A 26,066-nucleotide genomic window follows, 5' to 3' on the forward strand; every position below is an offset into this window, starting at 1 on the left:
AATGGGGGAAATATGCTTTTAACATGTACTGCTCATTGAATTACATTCACTGGCAGCATCATGACTTTTTTGCTTTACAAAATGTCATATGTCAACAAACACAACACACTAATGTCCTCATTTCTTTGGTTGTGAAGAGTTACAACATTTGTTCTACTTTCATAAAGGCATAGTCATATTAATTTAAAAATCAAATCACTGATAGTTGCTTTAAGGTTTTGAAACATGTTGTAGGTGAATCTCATACAATCCAAAACAGGTGTGCTCTTCTCCACCGCTCCTCCGGTCAGAGCACCGGCCGAGCTCTCCATACGACCCCTTGTGGTAGAGAAGTTAATTGCAAAGCCATCTCTGTTCTCGTATCTCTGCTTTTAGTCATTGATAATAAATGTGTTTTTCGTAGAATCCAATTGTAGAATCTCTACCGCCATCACACCAAAGCCTTTGGTCACACCGTAACATAATGTTTCTGGCGAGTCGTGTGACTGTTTTGCTGTGGAAATATAATTGGCGTCAATAGTTTCATTTTTTAATGATTAAATACAGTAAAAAAGAAAAATCAACAACAACAAAAAAAATGAAAAATCGAAATATATGGAATGATCATACTTTACTGTATTCCAAACGGTAGATGTCCTCAGTTGCTCTCTGCTTGATGTATCAGAACGGTTTGTTTTTGTCACGTGACAGGAAAGTACCCGTTGGAACTTGTGGAACTAGGAAGCACATTTCTTCTTATTATTATTAATGCTGGCGACACTGACATGATCCTCTGTAGGTGGTATGGAGAGCAAACCAGGAACATGTTTTTGAGCACAAATACTTTTCCCTCTTGCTGAAACACATACCTTTCTCCACGTCTATTGCTCTGAAATATTTCCAATCAGCAAGGACTCACCTCACTCGCCTTTCATGTCCTTATGAAGATCAGATCCAACTGGTTCTTGTTAGTTGGGGTTTGTTTTTTTTGGTAGTTTTCGCTTGCTTTGCTTCGCATCACAACATTGTTGTTTTATTCCAGGCAGCAACGTGTTGTGTTTTGACAGCTGAGTTTTTTTTTCCCCCCACGTCTGGTGTCTTTCGCACTGACGTTTGAGGACTGTCCGACTTTAAGCCAGCGAGCTAAGTAAGCTAGCTAGCAATAGGTCATTGCCTACCCAGCCACCTGCCTGCCTACACCATGGGCCATAACTAGACTTCTGTACAGAGATCAAACGGCGTGTCGACTGTCATTTTCCGGCTTTTTAAAATTGCCAATATTATTCGGATACAATTACTTGGACTATGGACTTACGGACTTTTCTCAGCTAACAGCAAGCTATCTCGATGAGAAGAGTGTAAGTAGCTAGTTAGCTAGCTGTATGTTCATCCATGCTTGTTCTAAGATAAGTCATCTGTTTAAAAGCTTTTTTTACAGGAGGCATTTGACGTAGCTACGATAGAACCTGCTAGTAGAAGTTAGCCCGGGGACTACTGTCTAGACTGCGTGTGTCTTGGCTAGCCTAGTCGGTTAGCCAGTAAGTAGCTTGCTTGCTAGCTAACTAGACTGTCAGTAGCTAGCTACAGTTAGTTACATTATCATCAGTATTAGCGCAAACTACTGACACAGCTTGTCGTTGAAAATAAACAGAAACAGGATCTCTTGATGCCTTTAACGTACAGATAGCTAGGTAGCTACAACTAGCCAATAAGTTGCAATGTTGTAGCAGCTATACTAGGTATACTATACTACTATAATAATCAGTATACTGAATGTGTATCAAGAGGTATCATCAGGTGATATGCAAATTCAACCAAGAAGCATAGGCCTACATTTCCTTACGTTTTTGTATATTTCTTGTTTGTTGATTTCCCCCCTCCCCCAGGCATCCAGTTAATCGAGCAGGCTGCCACACAGATTCCAGACATTTTAACCAAAATTCCATCCTACACCTTTTCTGTTGAGCCCCACCCCCTTCCCACTCCCCCTCCCTCTCCCTGACCCTCATAATGTTGGAGGGACTTGTTGCCTGGGTACTCAACACATACCTGGGAAAATATGTCAGCAACCTAAATACAGACCAGCTCTCCATTGCCCTCCTTAAAGGTACTGTGTGTGTGTGTGTGTGTGTGTGTGTGTGTGTGTGTGTGTGTGTGATTATACTTGTCTGTCTGTCTTTCAGATGATGCGCTGTGTGTAAATGTTAGTTGCACACAGGCAAATTACTTTATGATAAGGAAGCCAGGATATACACCTGGGAGTAATATTGCACTGTAATAAGAATGGGGAAAATGTCATTATCCTCTGTCATTCACCACACTGAATTTAACTAGCAGGCGCTCACTTTGCAAACTTAATATATTGTGAATCTATTATATATTAGAGTATTTTCATGCAGTATGATGATATGAAATAGTAATAAACACAGAATGTTGATACTGTATATTTTGTTATTGTTGTGATACAGTAGTTATACTGCCTGTGATGTATAGGGATATGTTTACTGCAGGGATGGAGGCAATATGTACCATTTAGTCTCAGGGGGCTTAGGTGGGAGATGGATGTTGAGCAGCCTGATGGCTGATGGCTTCCTATTAGTCAGACACTTAGGCACTTAGGACAACGGAAGCACCAACCTAGTGTGAGGAGTTTGAATGATGGGGGTAGAATGTGTGGAATGTGGTCCGACAGCATTGATCAATGTGCACTGTCACTGTCAAATCATAGAATAGGTACCAATGACCATCTTAGCTCTGTTCTGCACTGTAGTTTAAATCCACCCCTACCCCTGTTTTCCCAGGGGCAGTGGAGCTGGAGAACCTCCCCCTCAGGAAGGATGCCCTCAGAGAGTTTGATCTGCCCTTTGAAGTCAAAGCAGGTGAGTTATCCAGCCATCATGTAGTTCACCTAGTGAGGTTATGATTTGTCGTTCAGTTTCATGTCTTGCAGTGTGCACCATGTGAGTCAAGGAGAAGATGAGCAGGAACATCTGTAAAAGATAAACGATTTGAGCCACCCTTGGGGTGTTTATTAAGCTAAAAAGAGTAAGTTTTGAAGGTCCTTCCAAGTACTCAGGGCACAGAAACTAAAAGCACATTTACCTAGTTTAGACGAAACACAGGGAACTTTGACGGTTAGCCAATATTGACACCTGGTTTGATACTCAGGAGAGCGTGTCTGCCATAAAAGCAACTATGTGAGGTAAATTGAGAGTTTTTAAAGGAACTGCTTTATATTCAAATAAAAACCAATGATAAGCCCTCCTTGAAGTAAAAGACTCCCAACCCACAGATTGATTTATGGTGAGTGTAGAAACTATGCCGGTCGCCTCCGCCCTTTGTGCCAATTACTAATTAAATCATGGAACCGTGCATGTCTTTGAGAGGGTATAAAATCAAATAGGAGAATATCTTAAACATTGTATACTGTAGATTGTAGAAAAATATGCATACCTGCTTCATAGAAAATACTTTTGGAGAGCCTTTACCCACAAACTAAATGATGTACTGGTCGATGGTTGGTAGAATCATCCTGATGCAGTATCAAATTCCACCTATACAAGCCATGGTAATATTGGGAGGGGAAAATAGTATACAGAAACTAGCATATAATAGGCCTATGTAAGTCCATCCCCACACTGCATGATTGCCCACACTGATCATTGGAACGGTGGGCATGGCTGTTTTAACAGGTTAAAACAATGCTCTACATAATGATCCCAACTGCAGGAGATACGGATCAAGCATGTCAACATTATGAAGCGCTCCTGTTTTTTGGAGCTTGTTCGATGTCTCATGTTTTATGTGCTATTAAGCTAAAGCCACATTTTCACCTTGCATGAACAATATGTTTTGATAATCATTTTTTTTCTGCCACCAAGAGGCTTGAATTGCTTTGCGTTTTTAGAGACTAATCTTGAGTCCTTGCTGTTCAGTCCAACGTGCTATGCCTTCTTCCCTAAAATAATGTCAACAAACTGCGAATCAGGATTTTCTGGTTTGGTGGCAAGGGAAGGAACAAACACTTGATTTAATCATAGTGTTTGATTTTATTCTGAAAACAAATGTTTAACCCTACATGTAAAGTGGCTTGTGCTGCACAGTGTTATTATCATAATGATCGTAGTTCTGTACAGAATATCTAATATTCCCTAAAGGAACATCCGTTAGGGTACTCAGCCATTACAATAAATACACAACAGAAAAGCCCACACCACACATGACAGATCCATACAGTAGACACTATACAAGATATATATATATATATATATATATATATATATATATATATATATATATATATATATATATATATATATATATATATATATATAGGTGAAAATGTACATACACATATACATGATGTGAAGCTGTAGTATTTGAAGTGTGTGTTTAAAACCATGCATGTTTTTCTCCTAGGCTTCATTGGTAAGATCACGCTCCAGATCCCCTTCTACCGGCCCCACAGCGACCCCTGGGTCATCTCCATGTCCCAGCTCAACCTCATCATCGGCCCTGCCAGGCCCCAGGAGTACGACCAGGACAAGGAGAGGGAGGCCGAGCGCCAACGCAAGAAACAACTGCTCAAGGCTCTCGAGGACAAATGGAAGGTCGGTTTGGAACGTTACCAAGTTAATTAAATTACTGTCACTTACTGTAGTCTCGCTTGCTAGATGATGGGTGTACAGTACAGTGCACCCAGGGGTGTAGCCTGCCCCTCGAGTCTGGCTGGCAGGGTTATTGTGGTGAGCAGCCGAATTTAGGTGGAACGTTGATGCTTAACTCACTAACTGCCAAAGAATTCTGGAACACTCACCACCTAGAGTGCCAAGTGTTTTATGTGGTATTTACCTTGCAACAATACTTTGATTGGCTATAAAATGAAGAATCATAATGTATGCATTTTTGGTGATTGAAGTCACCCGTGGCACTCTAGAATGTTGACAATTTGGGCGTCTTTATTCACCCTCAGCGCTAAATGAGTTAAAAAGCACAGGTTAAGGCACTAGCAGACCGGTTAAGGCATCAGCAAACGTATCCCATTCTAATATTAATGTCAAGTAGTAAAATGTCTGTAGTAAGTTCTTTTTAGCTGTTTCATGCAAGCAGCAAAACGATTCAGTACAATGCGATTAGATTCAATGCAATTAGAATATACTACACGTCAGTTCAATGAAATATTCCAATTCATTTGAAATCTGGATAATTGTTCATCCTTATCATTACAGACACATTTTATCATTGTCATTATCATTCCGTCATTTCAATGAGGAACAAATTAACGTGTCATTTTCGAACGACCGCTTATGAACTTAGGTTCGCCTGCCTTATCCCCGCCAGACTAATCTCCTTTGCCAGACTTATCTCCCTTGCCAGACTTAGCAAGATTATGTATACATTTGTCAAGGTAAGCGGATGCCAAAAGAGTTGTTTTAAATGGCTTAAGTTGTCAGATACTTCAATTTCTGACTCAGTTTGATAGCAGTTGTGTGCTACTTTAGCTCAATGAAAAGCTGAAACAAAACAAGAGTCAGGTTGAGCAGGAGGAGGTCAGCTATTTGCAGGTGGAGTATCCCTAATGAAGACACCAATCCAGACCAAACTTGAAATTCTAGGTTTTGGGGAATAGCCACATTTTTTACAACTTTTCTTTTTGTCTCAGTCTCCATCCTCCCATGAGGCTAGTTTTATTGCAATCAGCAGTATATCCCTGCTGTATGGCTGTTACACAAATGTGTGTATGCATGTGCATTATCACACATTCGATTTTGATTGCATATTGATTACATTTACATGGATGCCTTGCCTTTGGAAACATAGTTTATTATGTTATGACACTGAATGGCAATATGCTAATTTCTTTTACTATTAAATCATGTGTCCTAGAATATCAAAGCCTGTTTACATGTATTAGCTGTTTATGTGATTCAGTATGTTGTGATCAGTATTATAATATCTAATAGTGGAATATTCCTTACCTATTAGACAGCAAACTTCTATTTGATGTCCCTTTCCCTTCCAGAGCGAGTGTGAACAGAAAGGAGAGTCCTACTGGTACTCCGCCACTGCCTCCATGGTCACCAGGATAGTGGAGAACATTGAGGTAAACCTTCAGATGTCTTGGTCTGGGGTTGAGAACACGTCATTGGAATCCCATTCACGCAGTGTTTAGAATTCAAACTGAGTCTTCTGCCTGGGGTTCTCTCCACAGCTGAACATACAAGGTGTCCACTTGCGTTTTGAGGATGACTTCTCCAACCCGGAGAAGCCGTTCTGCTTCGGTGTTTGTATCAACAACGTGTCCGCTCTGAACTCTTCAAAAGAACCAGTGAGTTAGCTGCTACCAGGCAGTCTAGACATGGCTGTGTCAATGTATTTTTTTTTAATTTTATTTTATTTTAACATGTACCGTTTTAGCCTTGTTTTTACGTAGGGTGCTTTTAGTTGTTTTATTTGATTTCTTTTTATTGTGTTTCATTCAATTGCATTAGTCTCTACAGTCCTCTCTTGATCTTGATATAATACTTTTATTATCTCTCTTTGTTATTATCTCTCTGTACAGCATATTGTATTGCAGTTGTTTACGAAATGTGCTACAGAATGAAAGTCTAAAGATGTGTTTATTCATTGATGTATTCATTGAAGTGGATATTGGCTGTGTTATCTATGGGCAAGTGTGTCTCTCTCCTCCTCCAGGCACAGAGGCTCTTGCGGCAAAAACAGCTTGAGATTGAGGAATTTAGTGTCTACTGGGACACGGAATGTAGCATGCTGGGAGATCTGCCCACGTGCGAGATTCAGGTGGGTCACAAACAGCTGACACCAAAACAGTCTCATATCGACCATGTTACTTCAATGCAGACTAGTCCGACTGCGATTTTTCCCAAATCATTTTCTGCAATGACCCCCTGTTCATACACAACTAACATTTATCAATAGTATAATTTACCCCCAAACCTAAATTGTCCCAACGATTATCTTTGCTGTCCCCTAATTCCATTTCACATGTGTAAATAGCATAACATTTGGAATTGGAGGCACACTATTCATTTCTTTCTAATGCCATACCCTTGTGATTTGGTTATTTATTCGTCCTGTAAATGCTGTTGAATTGCATCTCTGTATGAAATGTGCACTCCAAATAAAGTTTGATTTGATGTGTGTATGCTCGTGTGTCCAGGAGGCCATGACCAAATGCATGCAGAGCCGGGAGCACCAGTACATCTTTGAGCCTGTGTGTGCCTCAGTGCTGCTGAGGAGGAACGCTTGCAAAGAGCCTCTGAGGTCCCGTCACACACCCCGTATTGAAGGCCAGGTACAGCTGGAGCCCCTGTGCCTACGCCTGTCCCAGGTAACATGCTGCACCACTCCCGGAACGCAACAGACGGTCACCTACTGGCCCATCAGTGTTAACACCTCCTGATGTCCTCAATGGCTTTGGGTGGACTCGTACAGTAAATGGTTGCCCTTTTGTGTGTGTGTGTGTGTGTGTGTCCTGTGTACGGTACTTTACTGCATGTATCTCTTATGTGTAACACCAAGAATCGCTAGCAACTATTTGTTGCGTGTCAATAAAGTTTTCTGACTCTCAGGTCCAGTACCAGCAGATCATGGCCTTTCTCAAAGAGCTGGATCGCAGGGAGAGGGAGATGCTCTTCCGCCAGTGGAGACCCAAAGTCCCTATAACGGGAAAGTAAGTTCAGACTTGATTTTATATAGCACATTTCATACACTTCACTGATGACATCAATGCTGTCATGAAGTAGAGCTCAATAGCTGGTTGACCAGGTCACATCACAATCACATTTCATTGGACATCGAGGCGCATATTACAAAGCTTCATATACAGCACGATGCATTACAACTGCATTGTTTGTCGATGGTCATAGTTTAATTAATGCTATTATTCTTAATGAGCCAGCTCTGTACTTGTGTGTGTGTGTGTGTGTGGGTGTGGATGTACAGCTGCCGGCAGTGGTGGATGTTTGCCATCTATGCCAACCTGAGTGAGATCCAAGAGCAAAGACGGAGGGAGAACTGGGAGTTTGCTTTGCAGCGGGCACGGGAAGCCCGGCTATACACTAACCTCTACTCCCTGATGCTCAAAGGAGTGCCCCTCAGCCCACAGGAGGAGGTACTGACATAGGCACACTTCAAGGAATACACTCTAGTGTTTATACAGTGCCTCCATAAGTACTGGAAAAAGGACTGATTTTGTCTTAAGCTCTCTTATGCCTGCACAAATGATGTGACACACCTGATGATGTGACACACAAATGATGTGACGCACCTGACTAACCAGAAAAACCTGTCAAGCCAGTTTTCCAATACTTGTGATGCCCTGAAATAGGTGAACAATGTATAAAAAGGGTTGCAATTTGTAAATAGTGTAACCAGTCTGAAAAAAAACAGTAACATTGAGATTTATGAATACAAACTGGTAGAGTATAGAGCTAAAAGAAGACAAAATGCTTCCTCTTTCCAATACCTATGGAGGGCACTGTAGTTCAATAACATTTCCGTTAGAAACCATATGCCCTCACTCCAGTAGATACACCCATTTGTTTATGTAGCCACAAATTGGACTCCATCCGCTTCCATTACATTGGAAAATGTGTCTGCTGCAAGTTGCTAAATAACCTGGATATAGAAGTAAAAAGTGTATTGGTGTATTGACTGGGGTGAGGGCATGTGGTTAATCACAGTGAACTATGCATTTGATTCAACTTGTAATCACAAAGCCGCTGATAAATTGACCCAGGTGTATTAGTGCTGATCTAGAAGAAAAATGTGCAGACCCTGGAGGTATCCCAGTAAGCTGTAAGCTGTCTTACCAGGCTCTGCCCATATGTTTAGGCCGAAGAGACTAAAGAGTTTTTGATACAATATCTCTGTGATATCTCATTGAATCATAGTTATGTTATATTTGGAATCAGAAATAAAGGAATGTTGATTGTTGAATGAAGGCTACTGAAAATGTTTCACAATGAATTCAAGTCAATTAAGTGTTTTGGTTTTGCTTCTGTCCCCAAACATAGTTACCTTTTCTGCACCCTCTACTATGGAATATTCTAGGCTTTATTGTCTTTTTTGTGTTATGAATATTGTCATTGCTGAACTTGCTGCATTTTCTCCTCTGCAATCAGTGTCAGTTGGAGAGAATCGAGGACGAGCAAACTCTGGAGGAGTTGCAGAGCCTGAGGGAAATAGTCCACGACCGGTTCCGCAAGCAGGAGGAAATCGCAGAGGCAAGCCAAGATGATTTATTTACTCTAGACTTAACTGGGCATTAGGTCTTTGTGGCCCCATGGAGAGAAATGCCTTGCTTCATTTGTGGCTAACAAACATGGTCTAAGTAGACTTTCAACCCTTGTTTACCTTAGATGACCCCAAGGTACACAGAGTTGTGTTTCCTTTTGATTTTGTTTAGTTAGCTTGAGGCACCGGGTGGGCAGTGGGACTGTTCCGTTGGTTTTGTCAGACCAAGATAGATCAGGGGCACCTGAAGTAATTGGAAGAAAAACGTATTAATCCCTGCAGGGAAATTGCTTTGTCAATACAGCCACCATAAAAACAACAGACAGACAAAACTAGGTCACTACATTAAAAACACACTACATGCTGTACAGCATATCAAAGGCATGTCTAACCCGCCAGTAGCGTGATGAGATATGCTGCCACAAGCATTTATCTGAAAACAAACTACTGTAGGCTATATTGCGAAACACCTAACAACCCACAACAGGAGGCTATATTCTTGCAACCACAACAACAAATCTGCATGTTTGTTGCAATTTAATTTTTTTGAAATAGCCTATACAGTACCTGCATGCAATCAATAATTTGGTCAACATTGTTTTTTTGCTTTTTTAATACAAGCCTTAAATGCGATGCCGAACATTTAAATGTGTGCCGGGTGAATTTTGCTATTCTTTTACTTAGTTTTAGGATTATTGAGATTATTTGGGATTTTATATTTGATATGATGTGCTTACGTATACAGGCGTGTCTAAGTTTCCCAAATGCTCTCCTAACAGAGTGTGAGGGAGGCCATCGCTGACCCGCCAGCCCGCACTCCCACCAACTCCATTCCCAAGAGTGGGAGCTCTGGGATGATCCAGTACCTGCAGTCCTGGTTCCCTGGCTGGGGAGGCTGGTACGGCGACACCCAGGATCCAGAGAGGGCCACGGACGACCTGCTACCAGGCCCTGCCACCTGGGACATCCTGGGTAAGAGCTGGGCTCCACTCCACCGGTCACTGGCTGCAGGAAACACACAGTACAAAGGACACAGTGGAGATGCAACTGTTTCTTTCATTAGTGTAACATTTGTGCTAGACCTTGGCATGGATGTAATAATAGTCCACCAAACGTTGTTGATATAATGTAGCTGACATAGACCATTGTAGAACGTCCCCATATGATGTATGCATATGTATATATATATATATATATACACACAGTATATATTTATTTTAACCTGGCCCGCAATGCAATCCGGCAGAGATTGTAGTGTGAGGACTGCATTACTGGTGTCTGCTATAGTCATAGCAGACACCATAAATAAGAAACAAAATAAATAAACATGTCAATACCAAAGCATTTGTAATTGCAACAATTTTCTGGGAGAAGTGGTCCATTATCTGAAAAAAGTACAGGGGTACTAATATTTTTGCCCATGACTGTGTTTTATGAAAGGGGCAGGGTGGCTGGGCCAATTTCATACCCTTATCCTGCATGTCCTTCTGTCCCCCACCACCAGCTGAGACGGAGGATCTGTTTGACCCTCTGGAGGACTCCCAGACCCTCAACACCTTCACCAGGAGAGACCACATGTTTGCTCGGCTGGAGTTTCTTCTGGAGAAGGGGGCCGTCACCCTCTTCCACCAGGACAGGAGGGGGGCCACTCTGTGTGAGAGCGGCGTCATCCAGCTGGAGTTCTCAGGTATGCCGCCGTTATGTCCATTTGTTTATTCCACCTTTATTTTACCAGCCAGGTTGACTTGGAGAACGTTTTGCATTCATAGCAATGGCCTGGGGAAGAGTTGCAATAAAGTAGAGAGGGTTTGAATGAACCAATAACCATATTTCCCTGTGATGCAATCATGTAAACAGAACATTGTTTTGAGCCTATGCGAGAGCGGTAAATGCTCATCAACTGAGATTTTGCAGTTTTTAGTGAGTGAGAAGTCTGTGGTAATCTGTATTATAGTCACATGATTTGCACTGAGCTACAGTACGCTGTAACTACATCATACTTCCTCAGGTGTGAAGGTGGGAGTGGAGTCTCTTCCTCGCTCTGAGTCCTCACTGCTATCTGTCAAGCTGGGGGGCTTGTTCCTGAGAGACCTCACCACCCAGGGCACCATCTTCCCCGTCCTGGTCTCCCCTAAACCGGTAAGGGACAACAGGTCTATTTTAACCAACCATGGGGGTTGGTTATGAGTGCAATCAGGATTTTTTCCTGACCACGCAACTTGACTTGGAGAGATTCCAAGCCTAGTTCTAGATCTAAGACCTGTACTGCAATTATCAGTGGTCTGGGTCACATGATCAGGAAAAACTCCTACTTTATGAAGGAGAGTTATTCAGTAAAGTATTACTGAAAATTCATAGATAATTAATTGATAATAAATACATCACCAGTCTGGTAACAGTCGTCAAGACATAACAGTAGATATCATTTGTAAGTAAGTGAAGTAGAGAGTTTTTTAGAATAGGCTATATGTTGGTCAAGGGTTTTTAGTTTTACCACCACATGTTTTTATCATACTATACGCACTTTTGAGTTCAACATCAGCATTGTAAATGTATTCCGTACGATATAACTTGACCTTGTGCTCAATATTTATCTGTCTTTGTTAACCCCCATTGAAGGACAAGGTTGTCGTTGCTGTAAACCAGCCATTTGGGCAGAACAGTGGTAGCTGTGGTGAGTGTTTCCTTACAAAACATTAAATGTTCTCTTGCAATACCAGGGATATCTTAAAATCTCAGACCCTTCTGTTATCACTCTGACTTATTTTGAATGGAATATACCAGATTTATTTGTGCAAATGTTGGGTTATGATAAAAAAATGAAATAAAAATAAAAATACACTATATATTAGCAATGTTGGAATAACCAGCAGACCAGAAGCACAGACTAATGGAACACAGTACTTAGGTAACACTGGTAAACACAGTACATTGGCTGACTAGCATATTTCAAACAGGTTATTGTTGCATGAATTATGTTACAATATAGTACATGCAATGATGTTTAGTGTTGATATTTGATTGGCAGCCCGTGACTCTGAGACTGCGGCGCACCCTGTGTTCGAGATGATTTATGAGCGCAACCCAGTCAGGTGTAAATTTGAGAGGAGACTAGAGGTGAAAACAAGCCCTCTGAACATCATCTACAACCCTCAGGCTATTAAGAAAGTTACTGACTTCTTCTACAAAGGAAGGGTCCACACATCAGGTAAGAGATATCTATAATATCTAATCAACCAACAAAATCTATTGCCAATCTGTTGATACACTAAAGAAAAATTTGTACTCAACATGGTACCTTACCGTGGTATTGGTTAAGGTATAGCTAAGAAAACATGGTTAAAGGTAGCATTTTTAGTTTTATTGACAACACAAGTCACTAAAGAGGTTTATTTGTTTCAGGTTTTGGGTACCAGTCTGAGTTGGAGCTCAGGGTGGCAGAAGCTGCCAGGAGGCAATACAACAAGCTGAAGATGCAGACCAAGGCAGAGATCAGGCAGACTATTGACCAGCTACTAGTGGGAGAGTTCATTGTAAGAAAACATCAAATAGATTTCCCTGTGTCTGTTGCAATCAATTTAAGCCCTAAACCGATGTACAATATCATGTTTGAGTTAAAATGAGGTTGACATTCTCTCTTTGCACAAATCCAATCCTGCAGTGTTTTCATGGAAACTCGGTTTAATTGACTTTATTGATTGACACAGGTGTTATTCAAAATGATCATAATTGAAAATGAGTGTAGGATTTCATAACAAAAGAAAATAATAATTAATGTTCCTCTTTGGGATCTATATGTGACATATGGATGGACTGTGACCATGTCCTATTGATACACTTTGTCATGATAGGAGAACAGTAAGCGCTGGACCATGAAGCTGGACATCTGTGCACCCCAGGTGATTTTCCCTGATGACTTCCAATCAGAGGATCCTATGTTAGTGGTGGTTGACCTGGGGCGTATTCTCCTCACTAATTCTCAAGGTAAAATGGGCTCCTGCAAGGAATTGACTGAGCTGATTCTTTTAAATAATGTATGATATTCTGTTATCTCCTTAAATGAACTCATCCCTGTAACCTTTCTTCTCTCTGAAGACGACACAAAAGCCAAGTCTAAAACCACTCAGCCAGAGGGGGAGGAGTTGAGTGATGAAGAATACCAGACTCCACTGGCCACTCCCCCAGGGACTCCGCCTCCTGAGTTGGACACTTTGTTCATAGACCAAATGAAGAGCCCTGAAATTCCCAGCTTTAAGTCCCCCGAGGGTGCCCAGGCCTACTGCAGAAACCTCTACGAGAAGTACTCTCTGTCCTTCAATGACCTGCAGATCATGGTGGGCCGTTACAAGGACAACTGGAAGCACCTCCAGGAGAGCGAGGTGGGGCCCACCCACGTGGTTGAGAAGTTCAACGTGCTGCTGCAGCTGGAGCAAAGGCTGCGCTACACCTCGGACCCCCAGCTCCCAGGGGCCGTGCTCTCAGGGACCTTGCCGGACCTCAAGGTGCACATCAACCTGGAGAAGATGACCGCCCTCAGGAGCTGCCTAGCCCGGCTGAGCAGCACCAGTGGAGGAGACCAGGACCAGTGCCAGAGTACAGGCGAAAGCGTCAAGACACCTGACCCCTCTACCCTGCGCCATGAGAAGATCTTCCAGAGGGAGGACAGTTCGTGGAAGCTCCAGGGCTCAGCTAAAAACCTGACCCAGAGTGTGATGACCTTGGAGCAGCACACAAGAGAAGTCCTGGTGGAGTCACGGCTCCTCCTCGCTGAATTCAACATCAATTATATGCAGCTGGGTGTGGAAAGTGGCGGGCGCTACATCTCTGTCCTCAAGGTCTTCGGTACCAACGCCCATTTTGTGAAGCGGCCTTACGACGCGGAGGTCTCCCTCACTGTCCACGGCCTCTTGCTGGTGGACACCCTACAGACCTACGGCTCAGACTTTGACCTCCTGGTTGCCTCGCATAAGCACCTCAGCTTTGACGTGCCTACGGGCAGCCTCCGAGAGAGCCAGCCCTCTTCCCCTGCCTCGCCTGAGGGGAGGTCGTCCGAGCATCCTGCCCTCCACGGAGAGTTGTCCTCTGGGTTCCTCTTCGACAGAATCTCCCCCTTCAGCTCCTTTCTCAAAGACCAGGAAGCCCTCATCAAGCTGGAGTACCAGTTTGTCAGCTCAGACTGCCCCTCCATGAACTTGGACAGCTCCCTTCAAGTCACCTCCATGCAGGTGAACAACCTGGACATCATCGTCAACCCAGAGACTATGGTTGAACTGCTCAAGTTTCTCCAAATGTCTTTCCCCAAAGAGGAGAGCACCTGGACTCCCTCCATGCCGCAGCCCTCGCCATTGTTGGCGGGCCAGGGCAGCGAAGGTCAGGTACAGGAGGAGACCTTCCAGTCCACATACGACCAGAACAAAGAGCTGACAGTGGAGATCCACCGGCTCAACCTGCTGCTCCTGCGAACCGTGGCCACCGGCACCATGCTGGGTGGGGAGAAGAAGGGCATGAAGATTGCAACAGCCAGCATTAACGACACCAAGGTGAACGTGTCAATGGGAAGCCGGCTGGACATTAATGGCTCGCTGGGCTCCATGCAGCTTGTGGACTTGACTCAGGAAGGAGGAAGAAGCCAGTTTGTGGTCAGCATCGGGATCATTGAGGACGACAACTCGGCAGGAGGGGTGGGCTTCCTTTCCGGTGCAGGTGCCCCTTCGGAAGCATTGAACTTTAGGCTCTTGGAGCGATCCCAAGGGGAATGCTCCTTGCAGCTTCAGATGGCGTCGTTGCACTACAACCACTCGGCCAAGTTCCTCAAGGAGCTCAGCCTTTCGGCCAATGAGGTGGAAGACAATTTCCGCTCTATGCTGAAAACCGCTGCCACCAAAGTGTCCACGGTGCTGGCCACCAAGACGGCAGAATACAGCGGTATGGTTTCTCTGTTTGAGACACCCTCGAGGAGGTCTAGGACTCAGAGTCAGAGTAACTGGAGTCAGTACCCCTTTGAGGATGAGGAGGATCTCATCATGGAAGAGGAGGAACCCCCCTCTGACTCCTTCATGGTGAAACTGACTCTTAACATCAGCATAGAGTCACCTGTTGTATCTATCCCTCGCAAACCTGGTCACACCGAACTCCTGGTCGGTCACCTGGGTAGTATAACCATCCAGAACTTTCTGGCTGGGCAGGACTCGGAAGGGGAAAGGTTACAGGTGTTGGTAAAAGATATCCGGCTCTACTCACTCAATACAAGTCACCTTGTGTTGCGGAAAGTACCAAGAGGTGACAACAGCCCCAACCCTAGTATGTCACCTTCCCACAACGGGAGTGTCAACCTGGATGATCCACAGTTTACTCGCCATGACTTCTTTGAATACCTGAGCCGTGGAAAAGGTTGGAATCTGTTACTGTCTTACTTCACACAATTATTCTATTCTATATTTATCATTGTATTACAAATAATATACAATAAATGTTGATATTGGAGAATTATTTATACATTCCCAGTGGAATCTCTCATCACCATTAGTGTTTTTTCCTACATAGGATTTACTGTATTGTGTGTATTTACCTAAAACCAATGTGTTCACATCTGTACACATTTTTACTTGGTACGTATAATTATTTTTTACCTGTTTGAGTACACGTCTCACTAGGGCTGACCCCATGGAGTCGACTCAACAAATCGAACCATGTACTACTGATGCAATGTTTATTAGCCAGACCAAGCGTCAGGGCATAATGACTGAGTCCTTTTTCTCTCCTAGCGTTTCATATTCTGAAAGACACCACCATTCAGTTCACCATTGAGAAAGTCCCCTTTCACGAGGAAACCCAGTTCACATTTCTTACCACTGATGAGCCCTACCACAGCACAGGATTACTCAGAGTGGAGGGCAAATTTGTCAATGCTGTACAGGTATTCCGCACTGTTATTGCTCATGTCAAATGTTTGAACTGACTTTTTTCCTTGGATCTTTAGACTGAATTAAATTAATTTAATGAATTCTGTGATGCATAACATTTTGGGATTTCTATCGCAATGAGTAGGGCCATTACCATAAGCCCTTAACAGAAGCCCTTAACAGGCCCCAGTTTTAGCCTACATATGAAACTAGTGCCTGGAGCTGTTCTTATTTGAATAAGTAAAGGCTACTAGCCCTAGCAATGAGAGTATATGTATCGATGACATGTGATATACAAGTGTCTGTCCAGTGAATGATTTTTGACTTTGTGCTCTCAGGTGTTCCTGGCCAAGCCCGTGTATGAGCAGGTTCTGCAGACGCTGGATAACCTCTCCCTCATCGAGGACCAGCGGCCGACACCCAGCCAACCGCCCACCCCTCCGCCCCCGACCCCCTCCTCCACCAAACCACACCGCTTTCCGGACCCCCAGGGCGGGCTCTTCGCCCGAGACCCGCCCCACCTCGGCCTGTCCTATTCTTCCCTGTCCAACTCGCTGTCCTCTCCCATGCCCAAGCAGTCCCACAGCTCGCCGCTCCAGCTGCCCTCCTTCACTCAGGTGAGGGCCATCTTCCGTGTGGCGGAGCTCCAGGTGCAGCTCAGTGCCGACCTTAGTCAGGGCTCCCAGGGACTGGTCAGCCTGCGCTTCCAGGACCTGGAGGGAGACTTCACCAAAGACCACCCACACTCCCTGTCTGTCCAGCTCACCCTGCGCTCGCTTCTTATGGAGGACCTCCTGGAGCAGAACCCGGAGTCCAAGTACAAACACTTGATGGTGTCCCGGGGCGCCCCCAAGCCCTCCTGCTTCAGCCCCAAGGAGTACCTGTCCCAGAGTTGCCCGTCCTCTTCCAACGCCCTTTACCCAGAGATGCCCCGCTCCCTGCCCGCCCACATGGAGGAGGCCCAGAATGTCTTCCAGCTCTACCAGAGGCACCCGAGCACCCCGTCAGCCGCCAGCCGCAAGAGCAAGAAGGAGGAGCCGGCCTACCCCAGCACACCGCCCCCCTCCCCCACCCGCAACACCCCTTCGCCTCACCCGCCCCCGGGCTTTGATGACACACTGGTGCATATCAACGTGCTTCTGGTAGACCGGCGTCACCCAGAGTTCAAGGGCCGCTACGGCGGTGTGGGGCGTAGCATAGACGTGGACTTCAACTGCCTGGACGTGCTGATCACGCTGCAAACCTGGGTGGTCATCCTGGACTTCTTTGGGATTGGCTCCACCGCCAATAATCATGCCCTCAAGGTGCCAACCACTGGCGCCTCCCCCCAACCCATGCCGGGGCACCCTCTGTGGGAGCCTGGACCACATGACCTGGGAGATATGTACCCAGACATGATGGAGGAGGAGGTTACTGAAGTGGTCAACACTAAGCTGGATCTGAAGGTACTTTCACACAACAGTACTGAAGACCCACTGCAATAGACGTGACAGAATGTTAAAGGCTCACTAAAGTGAAAATTGCAATTTCCAGTGTTTTGGTTCGAATTTTGGCTTCACCAGATCAAATTAGCCATCACCCAATTATGAACAATTAGGTTTCTGTTGTTTTCCAGTACTCTTTTGTAAAAATCTAGCCCTGCAACTCTCCCTCAAATGCTCAGTTTTCGATGGGTGTGATTTAAGAGGTTATGCGCTCATGTTATATTCTAATAGGATGCCTGCCCTGGGTGGTGAAACTCATTTCTACATCCCTCCCATTTTAGCCAGCACTAGCAGTACACACAGTAGTAAATGTACCATTAAGATTTCTGATTGTTTTTACACAATGGTTTCATCCTCAGGTCCATTCTCTGTCACTTGTGCTGAACAAGAAAACCAACGAGCTTGCTAAAGCTAGCGTCTCCAAATTGTCTGCTCACTGGGAAATGATTGGTGAATATCAACTCAACACTTTGATATGATATAGCAACAGTTCACAATAGCTGCATGATTTTCTCAAATATTATACAATACAGTTACAATATGTACATTTTGGGTATTTGGTTACATGTGATTTCGCACGGTGCGTTTCCATACTCCATCTCGTTCAATGTGATGTCACATCCTGTGTTTCAGAGGGCGATCTAGCATTGCAGGGGAGTCTGGGAAGCTTGTCTCTGAGTGACCTGACACCGCACGGCGACCTCTATAGGGAGCGCTTCACCACGCGGGGTGGAGAGGCACTCGTTTTCAACATCAACAAGTACGTTTAAACCCCTTTCTCTTCCTCAGGAAAACGTAATCTAAGGCCTTGTTCACATGGCCCCTTTTTTGATAGCGATAAAGCATTGCATTTCATTTTTTTTGTTTTTTACAACGCCTCACACTTTTTGGAGCACCGCTTAGAGGCGCAAAAGTGGAAAACAGTAACCACTAAGTGGTTTTGCGTCAATATCAATATATAAGAGAAACAGCTTGCAGATTTGAATGTGTTTATCACCTCCAATAAAGTGAAATATTTTGAGTGAACTTGTTGCTCGGCTTGCTGCTCTGAAATTTATTGAATTGAAAGGCTCATCCGTCATCTTGTTTAGCTGCTCTGTCATCTCCACCAGCCCTTGGGTTGACAATACACTTCTCTCCCCCAGATACGGGGAGCCCGATCCCTACCTGGAGCGGGAGTGTGACATCAAGGTGTCCCTGCAGATGGCCTCGGTGCAGTACGTCCACACCCAGCGCTTCCAGACCGAGGTGGTTGCCTTCATCCAGCACTTTACCCAGCTTCAGGACGTCCTGGGAAGGCAGAGGGCCGCAATGGAGGGCCAGGCTGTGAGTGTGGCCTCTGGATCTCCTCCTAACCCTAACCCTAATAGAATAGGGGCATGTATGGTGTGATGCGATCTGATGAGGTGGAATTTTGACTAGTTTGAATTATTTTCCGGCATATTGCTTATACCTGTCCGATTCTTTTGGCTGTTGGCTACACATACCTTATTGGGTAGAGGTTAGGGGTAATTGTTTCTGTGAAATGTTCTTAACCCAGTTCTTCTTACAATGCCATCATTGTTGTGCTTTGGACACTTTGATTTAAATAGTATTTTAAATCATTACAAATAAATTGCTGTGCTTGATTGAGTTTGCTTGGCACAGTGGAACCAATGGAATAGTCCCAGAGGTGCAAACCCCATCCATCTGGCACCACAGGCAGGCTCAAGCAAACACTCAAAGTACTTGAAAGTATTTTGACCCAGGTCTGATAACCTCCCCATAGCTAATGTCATTGTAGTGGTTTAGCTACAGTGTGTCCTATGAGCTCAGAGGTGGCAGTGGGCGGCTCAGGGACATATCACCTCACATCACTCTCAGACTGACCTCAAACCAGGGCAGGGCAAGTTGTTGGCATCTCTGTGGTGATGAAGCTAGACACTGAGCTCCATGTCTGACCTGCTTCCTCCTAAATCCCAGCTCACGTGGCACTCTACCAGTCCCAGTTCCTTAATTGGCGGGTTTGCAATGCTATTTGAACACAGTCAGTTGGGGGGAGGTGACATGACATGTCCTCACAGAAAAATCCACAACCTGAAATGTCCTTGCTGAAAGGGTTAGGGTTAGGGTTAGGGTTGACTTTCAATATCCCTTTACCCTTTTCATTGATTCGGAAAGGTATTGACTCAAAGCATCCACAGTTGTATGATTATTTGGGAACATACAAAAGATACTGGAATTTCCAGTTCTCTGCAAACTAAGTACTGTAGTGGTGAAGTGTTTTTTCCAGTCATGAATGAGAGCCCGGTACTGGAGAGTGGTATTATAGTGGTCAACCATGAAACTCAGACTGGGCTTCTCGCTTGGCGTCTGCCCTCCTACTGTCTCCCTACATCCTATCTTCCCCTCTGTTTCTAATCTGTCACAATAAAGCATTACAAATACAATAAGGACCGTGGAATTACACTTACACACATTGATAGAAATGATAGTGTGTGATAGAAACGTAACACACTTGTTTTTTATTTCGTTTTTCTTTTGTAATTGAACCTTTTATTTCAGTTTTGTGCATCTGCTGAACTCAAGAGTAGCAGCTGAGATCATCAATATTAATTCCTCCAGTCCGTCTGATTCTAGACGCCAGATATTGCTTTGATTTCATTCGAGAAGAGATAAATAAAGACAACTAACTCCATCTTGTTCACTCTTCTGCTTTTCCTTCACCCTTTCTCTCCCCCTTCCCTCCCTCTGCCCCCCCCCCCTCCCCCACAGGTGCGTGAGAGGCCCCAGAGGGCGTCGCGGGTGCTCCTGGACATCGAGGCTGGCGCCCCTGTGATCCTCATCCCCGAGAGCTCGCGCTCGCCGCGCCTCATCGTGGCCAACCTGGGCCAGCTGCGCGTACGCAACTCCTTCCTGCCCGCCGGCACCCATGGTACCTTCTCCCTCAGAGACAAGGTAGAGAAACTTACCATGGCACATACCTTTTTCCCCTCTCTGGTGAGTTCTGCTGGCGCACACCAGCTGTTCGTCCTCTACCACCTGCCTGCCACTACCTAACATGCCTGTATTTATGAAGCATTTCATTTATGCTTTGATATCATTTTTTTGGAGCAATTCTGATGTTATATCTTCTATATGATGTGCTTAGGGTGCTGAGTTTTCTTAGGGTCTGGAGTTTTGTGGTCTACAGAACCACGGCCCTAGATACAGGACATAGGATCTGCTCCACTCTGATGTCAAATGGAAAATGCTCTATGAACACAGGCCTTCCTGAGCTTTCAGTTGAGCATGGTGATGTGGCCTATTTATGCTGGCTCTGCGCTAAACTTTAACACTTTGTACTGTTTCTTAATACAATTTCACATTACTCCAGAGACTTTTTTCTGAGTTCCCATTTTTCCCCACTTCCATGCTAACACAATGGGTCCATATATGGATGCTGTTTTGGGGGTGTATATTTTGCAATTACTTTTTCTAGAATAAGAGTTGCATATGAAATGAAGAAAGTTACATTCCATAACTCACTGCTATACAGTATACACAATGAATAACTTCAGCTGGACTTTGATGTGTATATTATGATACTTTTACACACTATAATAACGCAATAGCATTTCATCCCCATTTTGTATTTGTTTGTTAAGAATTTGATATTGCATGCTAATTCATACAAGGATCCTTCCCATTACAAGGTACGAGGGCATGCTGTTTGTGCACTACTTGGTTTGGGAGTGTGAACTGTCAATGGACCGCTTGTGTGAACTTCTCTTGAAAAAGTCTAGATGATTACTTTTACTTGTTTACTCCGAGTGGCAGTGGGTCAGACAATTCTCTGTTTTACCGAATCTGAAAAATTGGTTTATTTTTGTGTGGTTTTCATCGTGAATCATTTGAATCAATTTCTTATTCATTTACTCTCTTTATGTTTACTCATAAATCTAAATTTGCCAAATGTTTTCAGAGTTCATGTCATGTCCCACACCATCTGTTGTGTAGATCCAGCCTTCCTTCATGTAGCTGGATTTACACAACAACTGAAATCGACTCACTTTGACAATAGACATCGTTTGAGGTCTGAAAACGTCTGACAGACTGGTTTTGGAGTGGACTAATGAGAATCGTCTCCCTCCTCTTCTGCTAAATTGGGCAATGTTATTAAGAGATTAAACTGAAGTGACTTCAAATAAAATACCCATACAATATAGCAATCTCAGATGCTCATCCAGCCCTCAGCAGAATGGGGGGGGGGGGGGGGGGATCAAGTTAATGCCAGTAGTTTGAAGTTTGGATTAAGCTGTATGTGCCAGCAGTTATTCCTGACCAAATGGAAATGTTATGGCACTAATATTCAGACACATCCAGTCATATTTGCTGCACAGGACTTATTCAAACGCATGTTATTCAGTACAGTACATGTCTAGGACTTGTTCCATAATGTTCATCTGACAGTGTTGTTTATTCATTGGCTGTTGTTTGTCTAATCATGTGTGTTTTGTTCAAAGGACCGTGTGAGGAGCGCCCAGCCCCAGAGCACAGCAGGAGGAGAGAAGAGCGGTGAGGGGGAGTCTGCTGAGACGCTCAAAGCCTCTTCCAGAACCTCCTCCTCAGGTTTTGTTCTGGGCCGGCCTCAGCCCCCCGCTGCTGGGAGGATACCAGAGGACGACCAACCCCTCGACCTTGGTGAGCAGAGTTCAATGCACTGTGAAAGCCAATACAGCATTTGTGACATTGGGTCGTTCATTGGGGACGCCTTTGGAGTCACTTGTTGTTAAATTCCTGTCTATTCCATTATCTTACTTCAGATAGTCCGTCCATACTTTTCTGTCTCAAAACTAGCAAACAGTTATGTGGTTATATCTAAATACTGTAGTAACCATGCTGAAATATGGACTGTGCATGTTTGTTACACTATTGTTATATACCTGTCACAAGTAAGATGACTAATGAATAGGTACATTTAGAGGCAGCATGTAGTTGTGTGCTTTGCTTGCCTCTGTGGCCACACTGAAAATGTGAAACGTAAACATGCTATGTCTTTTAATAGCGGCAAATATGTGCATATACTTGGCCATTTAGCACAATTTCAAAGCTCAAAATCCTACATACTGAACATTTTAAATAAACATACATGTACTTCCTGTGTGTGTCTGTGTGTGTGTGTGTGTGCTCAGAGGACCACGTGTGTCTACTAGACTGCATTGCCCTGGACCTCCAGGAAATGGACATCTTCGCCGCGGAGCGTCTGTCCTGCCAGCCCTGGGACAGTGCAGGGCAGCAGCCTGACAGGGACCTGGTCTTCCCCTCCTACTCCGTGCGCCGCACCGGTGCCAACCTGCTGAAGGAGCGCTGCCGCCTTAAACTCAAAGTGGAGCGCAACCTGGACAAGTGAGGCTCGCGCCCGCACTCCCCACACAAAGACCTAAACAACAGAACCTATTTGGTTTTAGATTTGATGAAGTGCTTTTCATTGCAGAGAATCTCAAAATGAAACATATATAAGGCTGTTTTTTTCCAGATCCAAGTGTAAAAAGCCTACTCTCTTCATCTTGAGAGTCTCCATTTAAAGTTTGATTTAGTCTAGGACTTGTTAGTCTGTGTCTGGGGAATGTCTGAGAAAGATGTCTTATTGAGGACTTGGTCGACAAGGTGGTTGATGTGATGAGGACACACACACTCACACAGACAAACACTGATAAACACACAATCACATGATTTGTGACACTTACAATGTGGTTGAGGTGACGTGTGTGTCGTCCTCAGGGAGTTGAGTCATGCGGTACCGGACATGTCCATCCATGGCAGCCTGTCGTCGGTCCACTGCTCCCTGGACCTGGAGCGCTACCAGCTGATCCGCGGCCTGCTGGACAACAACCTGGGAGAACCCATAGAGGAGTTCCTCCGCCCCTACAACCTGCAGGACCCCAGCGGCTATGTGAGTGACTCACTCACTCACTCACTCACTCAGACAAATGCTCACACACACACACACACACAAATATTTACACAGACAAACACTGATACATGCACACTCACACAGACAAACGCTGATACACACACACACAAACACAACACATTAACTGCTGTGGCCAAATGCAATAGCAGTAAATGAGATCATATTGAATGCAATTTTCCATTTTTAGTTTTCCCGTTAGAGAGATTCCCCTGACTTCCTCTGTGTTTCTGTTCTTCTAGACGGTGTTGAGTGGGGATGTGTACACCAGCATGTCCTTCCTTGTGGACATGATGAACGTCAGTCTAGAGCTGCTTGACAACCCTAAAACCACTGGACAGAAATGCTCCCTTGCCAGGTAAGCACTTCATTTTATTGACCTCATGAAAATATAATATTAATATCTTCACATACTCTTGCCTTTCTTTAAAGGTGAAACATTGTTTTTTTTCTGGTTAAAAAGTACTGACCCTGCAAAACTGAAGGGGAGGGTCTTTGCAAGTGTGCAGTGCAAGGATTGTGCTTTTAAGGCGTAATATGTGGTATCTGGGTTTCGGCAATAATTGAACAACTTCCTTCATCAAGGTTTGATTTCATGAAATCCAAGCTGCTCTTTGAGAGTTTCTCCAACGGCTCCAAGTCTGTGAACCTGGTGTCTCACTCCCTGTTGGCATACGACACACGCTACACAGGGACTGGCAAGGCCTCGGCCACCGGTGCCAGGGGCAAGCACAATGTCTTTGACTGCATTCTCCAGCCTTCCAAAACAGGCATCAACCGGGCCTCGCTCCAACTAGAGCTGCATTACAGGTACAGTACCACACTGACTATTCCTACACTGAAACCCACTCAGTCACTCTCTTGTTGAGTTCATGTCCGTTGATAATGAATATCAGCATACCCAGTACTTTAGGAAGACTGTTAAACTGATTAAATAGCCTATTATTGGGAGATGGGGATTTTTTGTCTGGATACCAATGCCATCATTCTTAAGGGCACCACTGTCCCTCCCCCCCGTCAGGTCCACCCGGGACTCCTCCTGCTTCACCATGGTCCTCAACAACCTGCGAGTCTTCCTCATCTTCGATTGGCTCCAGCTGGTCCGCGACTTCTTGCGCATGCCCGTGGAGAAGGGAGCGCCGGGCTCCGCGCCCCGCCAACGCTGGCCCAGCGGGAGCAGCGACCCCGGCGCCACCGGCGCTGTAATGCCCAAGACGGTCAAGAGCGGCGTGGTCACCAAGAGGTCCACTGTGCCGGTCACTCAGGAACGATACCTGGAGGTCAAGATCAACGTGACAGGTCAGAAACGGCACCAGGGTTTGTCCCTGGGACCGGACAGTGCTTCTGTTGTGACTCTCCGTGGGTGTAACAGGTGTTATGATTACTAAATTAGCAGTGCTTCGGAAACAAGCTTCATTTTCTTGCACGATGGTTTAGAAAAACACTTAAGTGGCCTCCCTAAACCTGCTATAGGGAAAACCCTGGATACTACAACATATAGTACTAGATAGATACACCACTGTACACTCATATAGACTTGGTCTTAAACCAAGGTTTGTATGTGTTTTCTATCTTTTTCCCCTAGGCACTGAGTTTGTGGTGGTGGAGGACTCCTCTTGTCTGGACACCAATGCCATCATTCTGAAGGGCACCACTGTTCTGACCTATAAACCCCGTCTGCTGGACCGGCCCTTCTCCGGCAGCCTGGCCGGCATTGAGGTGACCGTCACTAATTTTACTGTTTTATTGTTGGGCTATGTGTAGGCAGAATTTTGAAGTGTAAGTGCAGTGTTGGTTTGAGTTGGTTGAGGTGGTTCTAACCTATGTGGTGTCTCCCTGCCCCAGGTGTTCTCTTGTCGACTAGGCAGTGAGCAGGAGACGGCCCTGTCCATCATCGACCCGGTCAACGTGCAGGTGGAGCTGTGTGGAAGCCCCACCTATCAGAGCAGCTCTGGCCTGCTGGACGCCTTCAACATGGAGGACTTCCCCCCACTACTGGAGGTCAGGGCTCAGGCAGAACATGTTAACAATGGAAGACATGGCGCTACCATGACTTGTTGAATGTGAACGTCCATTTTAGTTTTGTGTCTAATGAATATGACCAAAAAGTCAAACATGTAGTCAGAGCTGCTATAATGAGCAGGATAGACACTTTTAAGATCGCTTTGACTTTTCGTCAATTTGGCTACTGTATGGAATAGAAACTAGTTGTAGTAATATGTAAAACATATGTCAAATGATCAAACTCACTTTTTTTTTTTTATATTATCAAAACTCACTTTGATTTGTATATTAAGCCAAATGTCAATTGGTTTCTGTGGCCGTCACAGATCCAGTTCCCAGCTTTGGACATCCGGCTCTCCTACAATGATGTTCAGCTCTTCCTGGCTATCGCCAAATCCATCCCCACTGCTGTCACTCCTGGGCCCAGCGATAGCACTGACTGCTCCCAGACAGGCACGTCCGTGGCCGGCCCTGAGCCTTTATCCAGCCAGAAAGATATCTTCAGAC

General features: G+C 44.7%; 1 protein-coding gene across 1 annotated transcript in view; it reads left to right on the top strand.

Annotated features, from left to right (window-relative positions):
- Positions 1–682: 682 nt before the first annotated feature.
- Positions 683–26,066, top strand: part of vps13d (vacuolar protein sorting 13 homolog D) — a 58,547-nt gene continuing 33,163 nt past the window's right edge. The window contains exons 1-34 of the mRNA XM_083675424.1: positions 683–1,337; positions 1,866–2,086; positions 2,781–2,858; positions 4,399–4,589; positions 6,002–6,082; positions 6,191–6,307; positions 6,676–6,780; positions 7,160–7,330; positions 7,572–7,672; positions 7,945–8,113; positions 9,126–9,227; positions 10,017–10,209; positions 10,742–10,924; positions 11,246–11,376; positions 11,857–11,911; positions 12,266–12,445; positions 12,640–12,770; positions 13,089–13,221; positions 13,333–15,627; positions 16,002–16,153; positions 16,478–17,584; positions 17,983–18,073; positions 18,257–18,383; positions 18,769–18,949; positions 20,378–20,560; positions 22,108–22,285; positions 22,777–22,990; positions 23,366–23,537; positions 23,798–23,913; positions 24,141–24,365; positions 24,577–24,854; positions 25,141–25,274; positions 25,401–25,556; positions 25,886–26,066. The exon at positions 25,886–26,066 is cut by the window's right edge and continues 21 nt beyond it. Of these exons, the coding sequence (XP_083531550.1) occupies positions 1,990–2,086; positions 2,781–2,858; positions 4,399–4,589; positions 6,002–6,082; positions 6,191–6,307; positions 6,676–6,780; positions 7,160–7,330; positions 7,572–7,672; positions 7,945–8,113; positions 9,126–9,227; positions 10,017–10,209; positions 10,742–10,924; positions 11,246–11,376; positions 11,857–11,911; positions 12,266–12,445; positions 12,640–12,770; positions 13,089–13,221; positions 13,333–15,627; positions 16,002–16,153; positions 16,478–17,584; positions 17,983–18,073; positions 18,257–18,383; positions 18,769–18,949; positions 20,378–20,560; positions 22,108–22,285; positions 22,777–22,990; positions 23,366–23,537; positions 23,798–23,913; positions 24,141–24,365; positions 24,577–24,854; positions 25,141–25,274; positions 25,401–25,556; positions 25,886–26,066 (8,008 nt within the window). The 5' untranslated portion in view covers positions 683–1,337; positions 1,866–1,989. The remainder of the gene's footprint in view (positions 1,338–1,865; positions 2,087–2,780; positions 2,859–4,398; positions 4,590–6,001; positions 6,083–6,190; positions 6,308–6,675; positions 6,781–7,159; positions 7,331–7,571; positions 7,673–7,944; positions 8,114–9,125; positions 9,228–10,016; positions 10,210–10,741; positions 10,925–11,245; positions 11,377–11,856; positions 11,912–12,265; positions 12,446–12,639; positions 12,771–13,088; positions 13,222–13,332; positions 15,628–16,001; positions 16,154–16,477; positions 17,585–17,982; positions 18,074–18,256; positions 18,384–18,768; positions 18,950–20,377; positions 20,561–22,107; positions 22,286–22,776; positions 22,991–23,365; positions 23,538–23,797; positions 23,914–24,140; positions 24,366–24,576; positions 24,855–25,140; positions 25,275–25,400; positions 25,557–25,885) is intronic.

The sequence above is a fragment of the Argentina silus genome (genome assembly GCF_951799395.1).
Source record: "Argentina silus genome assembly, chromosome: 8".
Lineage (NCBI taxonomy): Eukaryota > Metazoa > Chordata > Actinopteri > Argentiniformes > Argentinidae > Argentina > Argentina silus.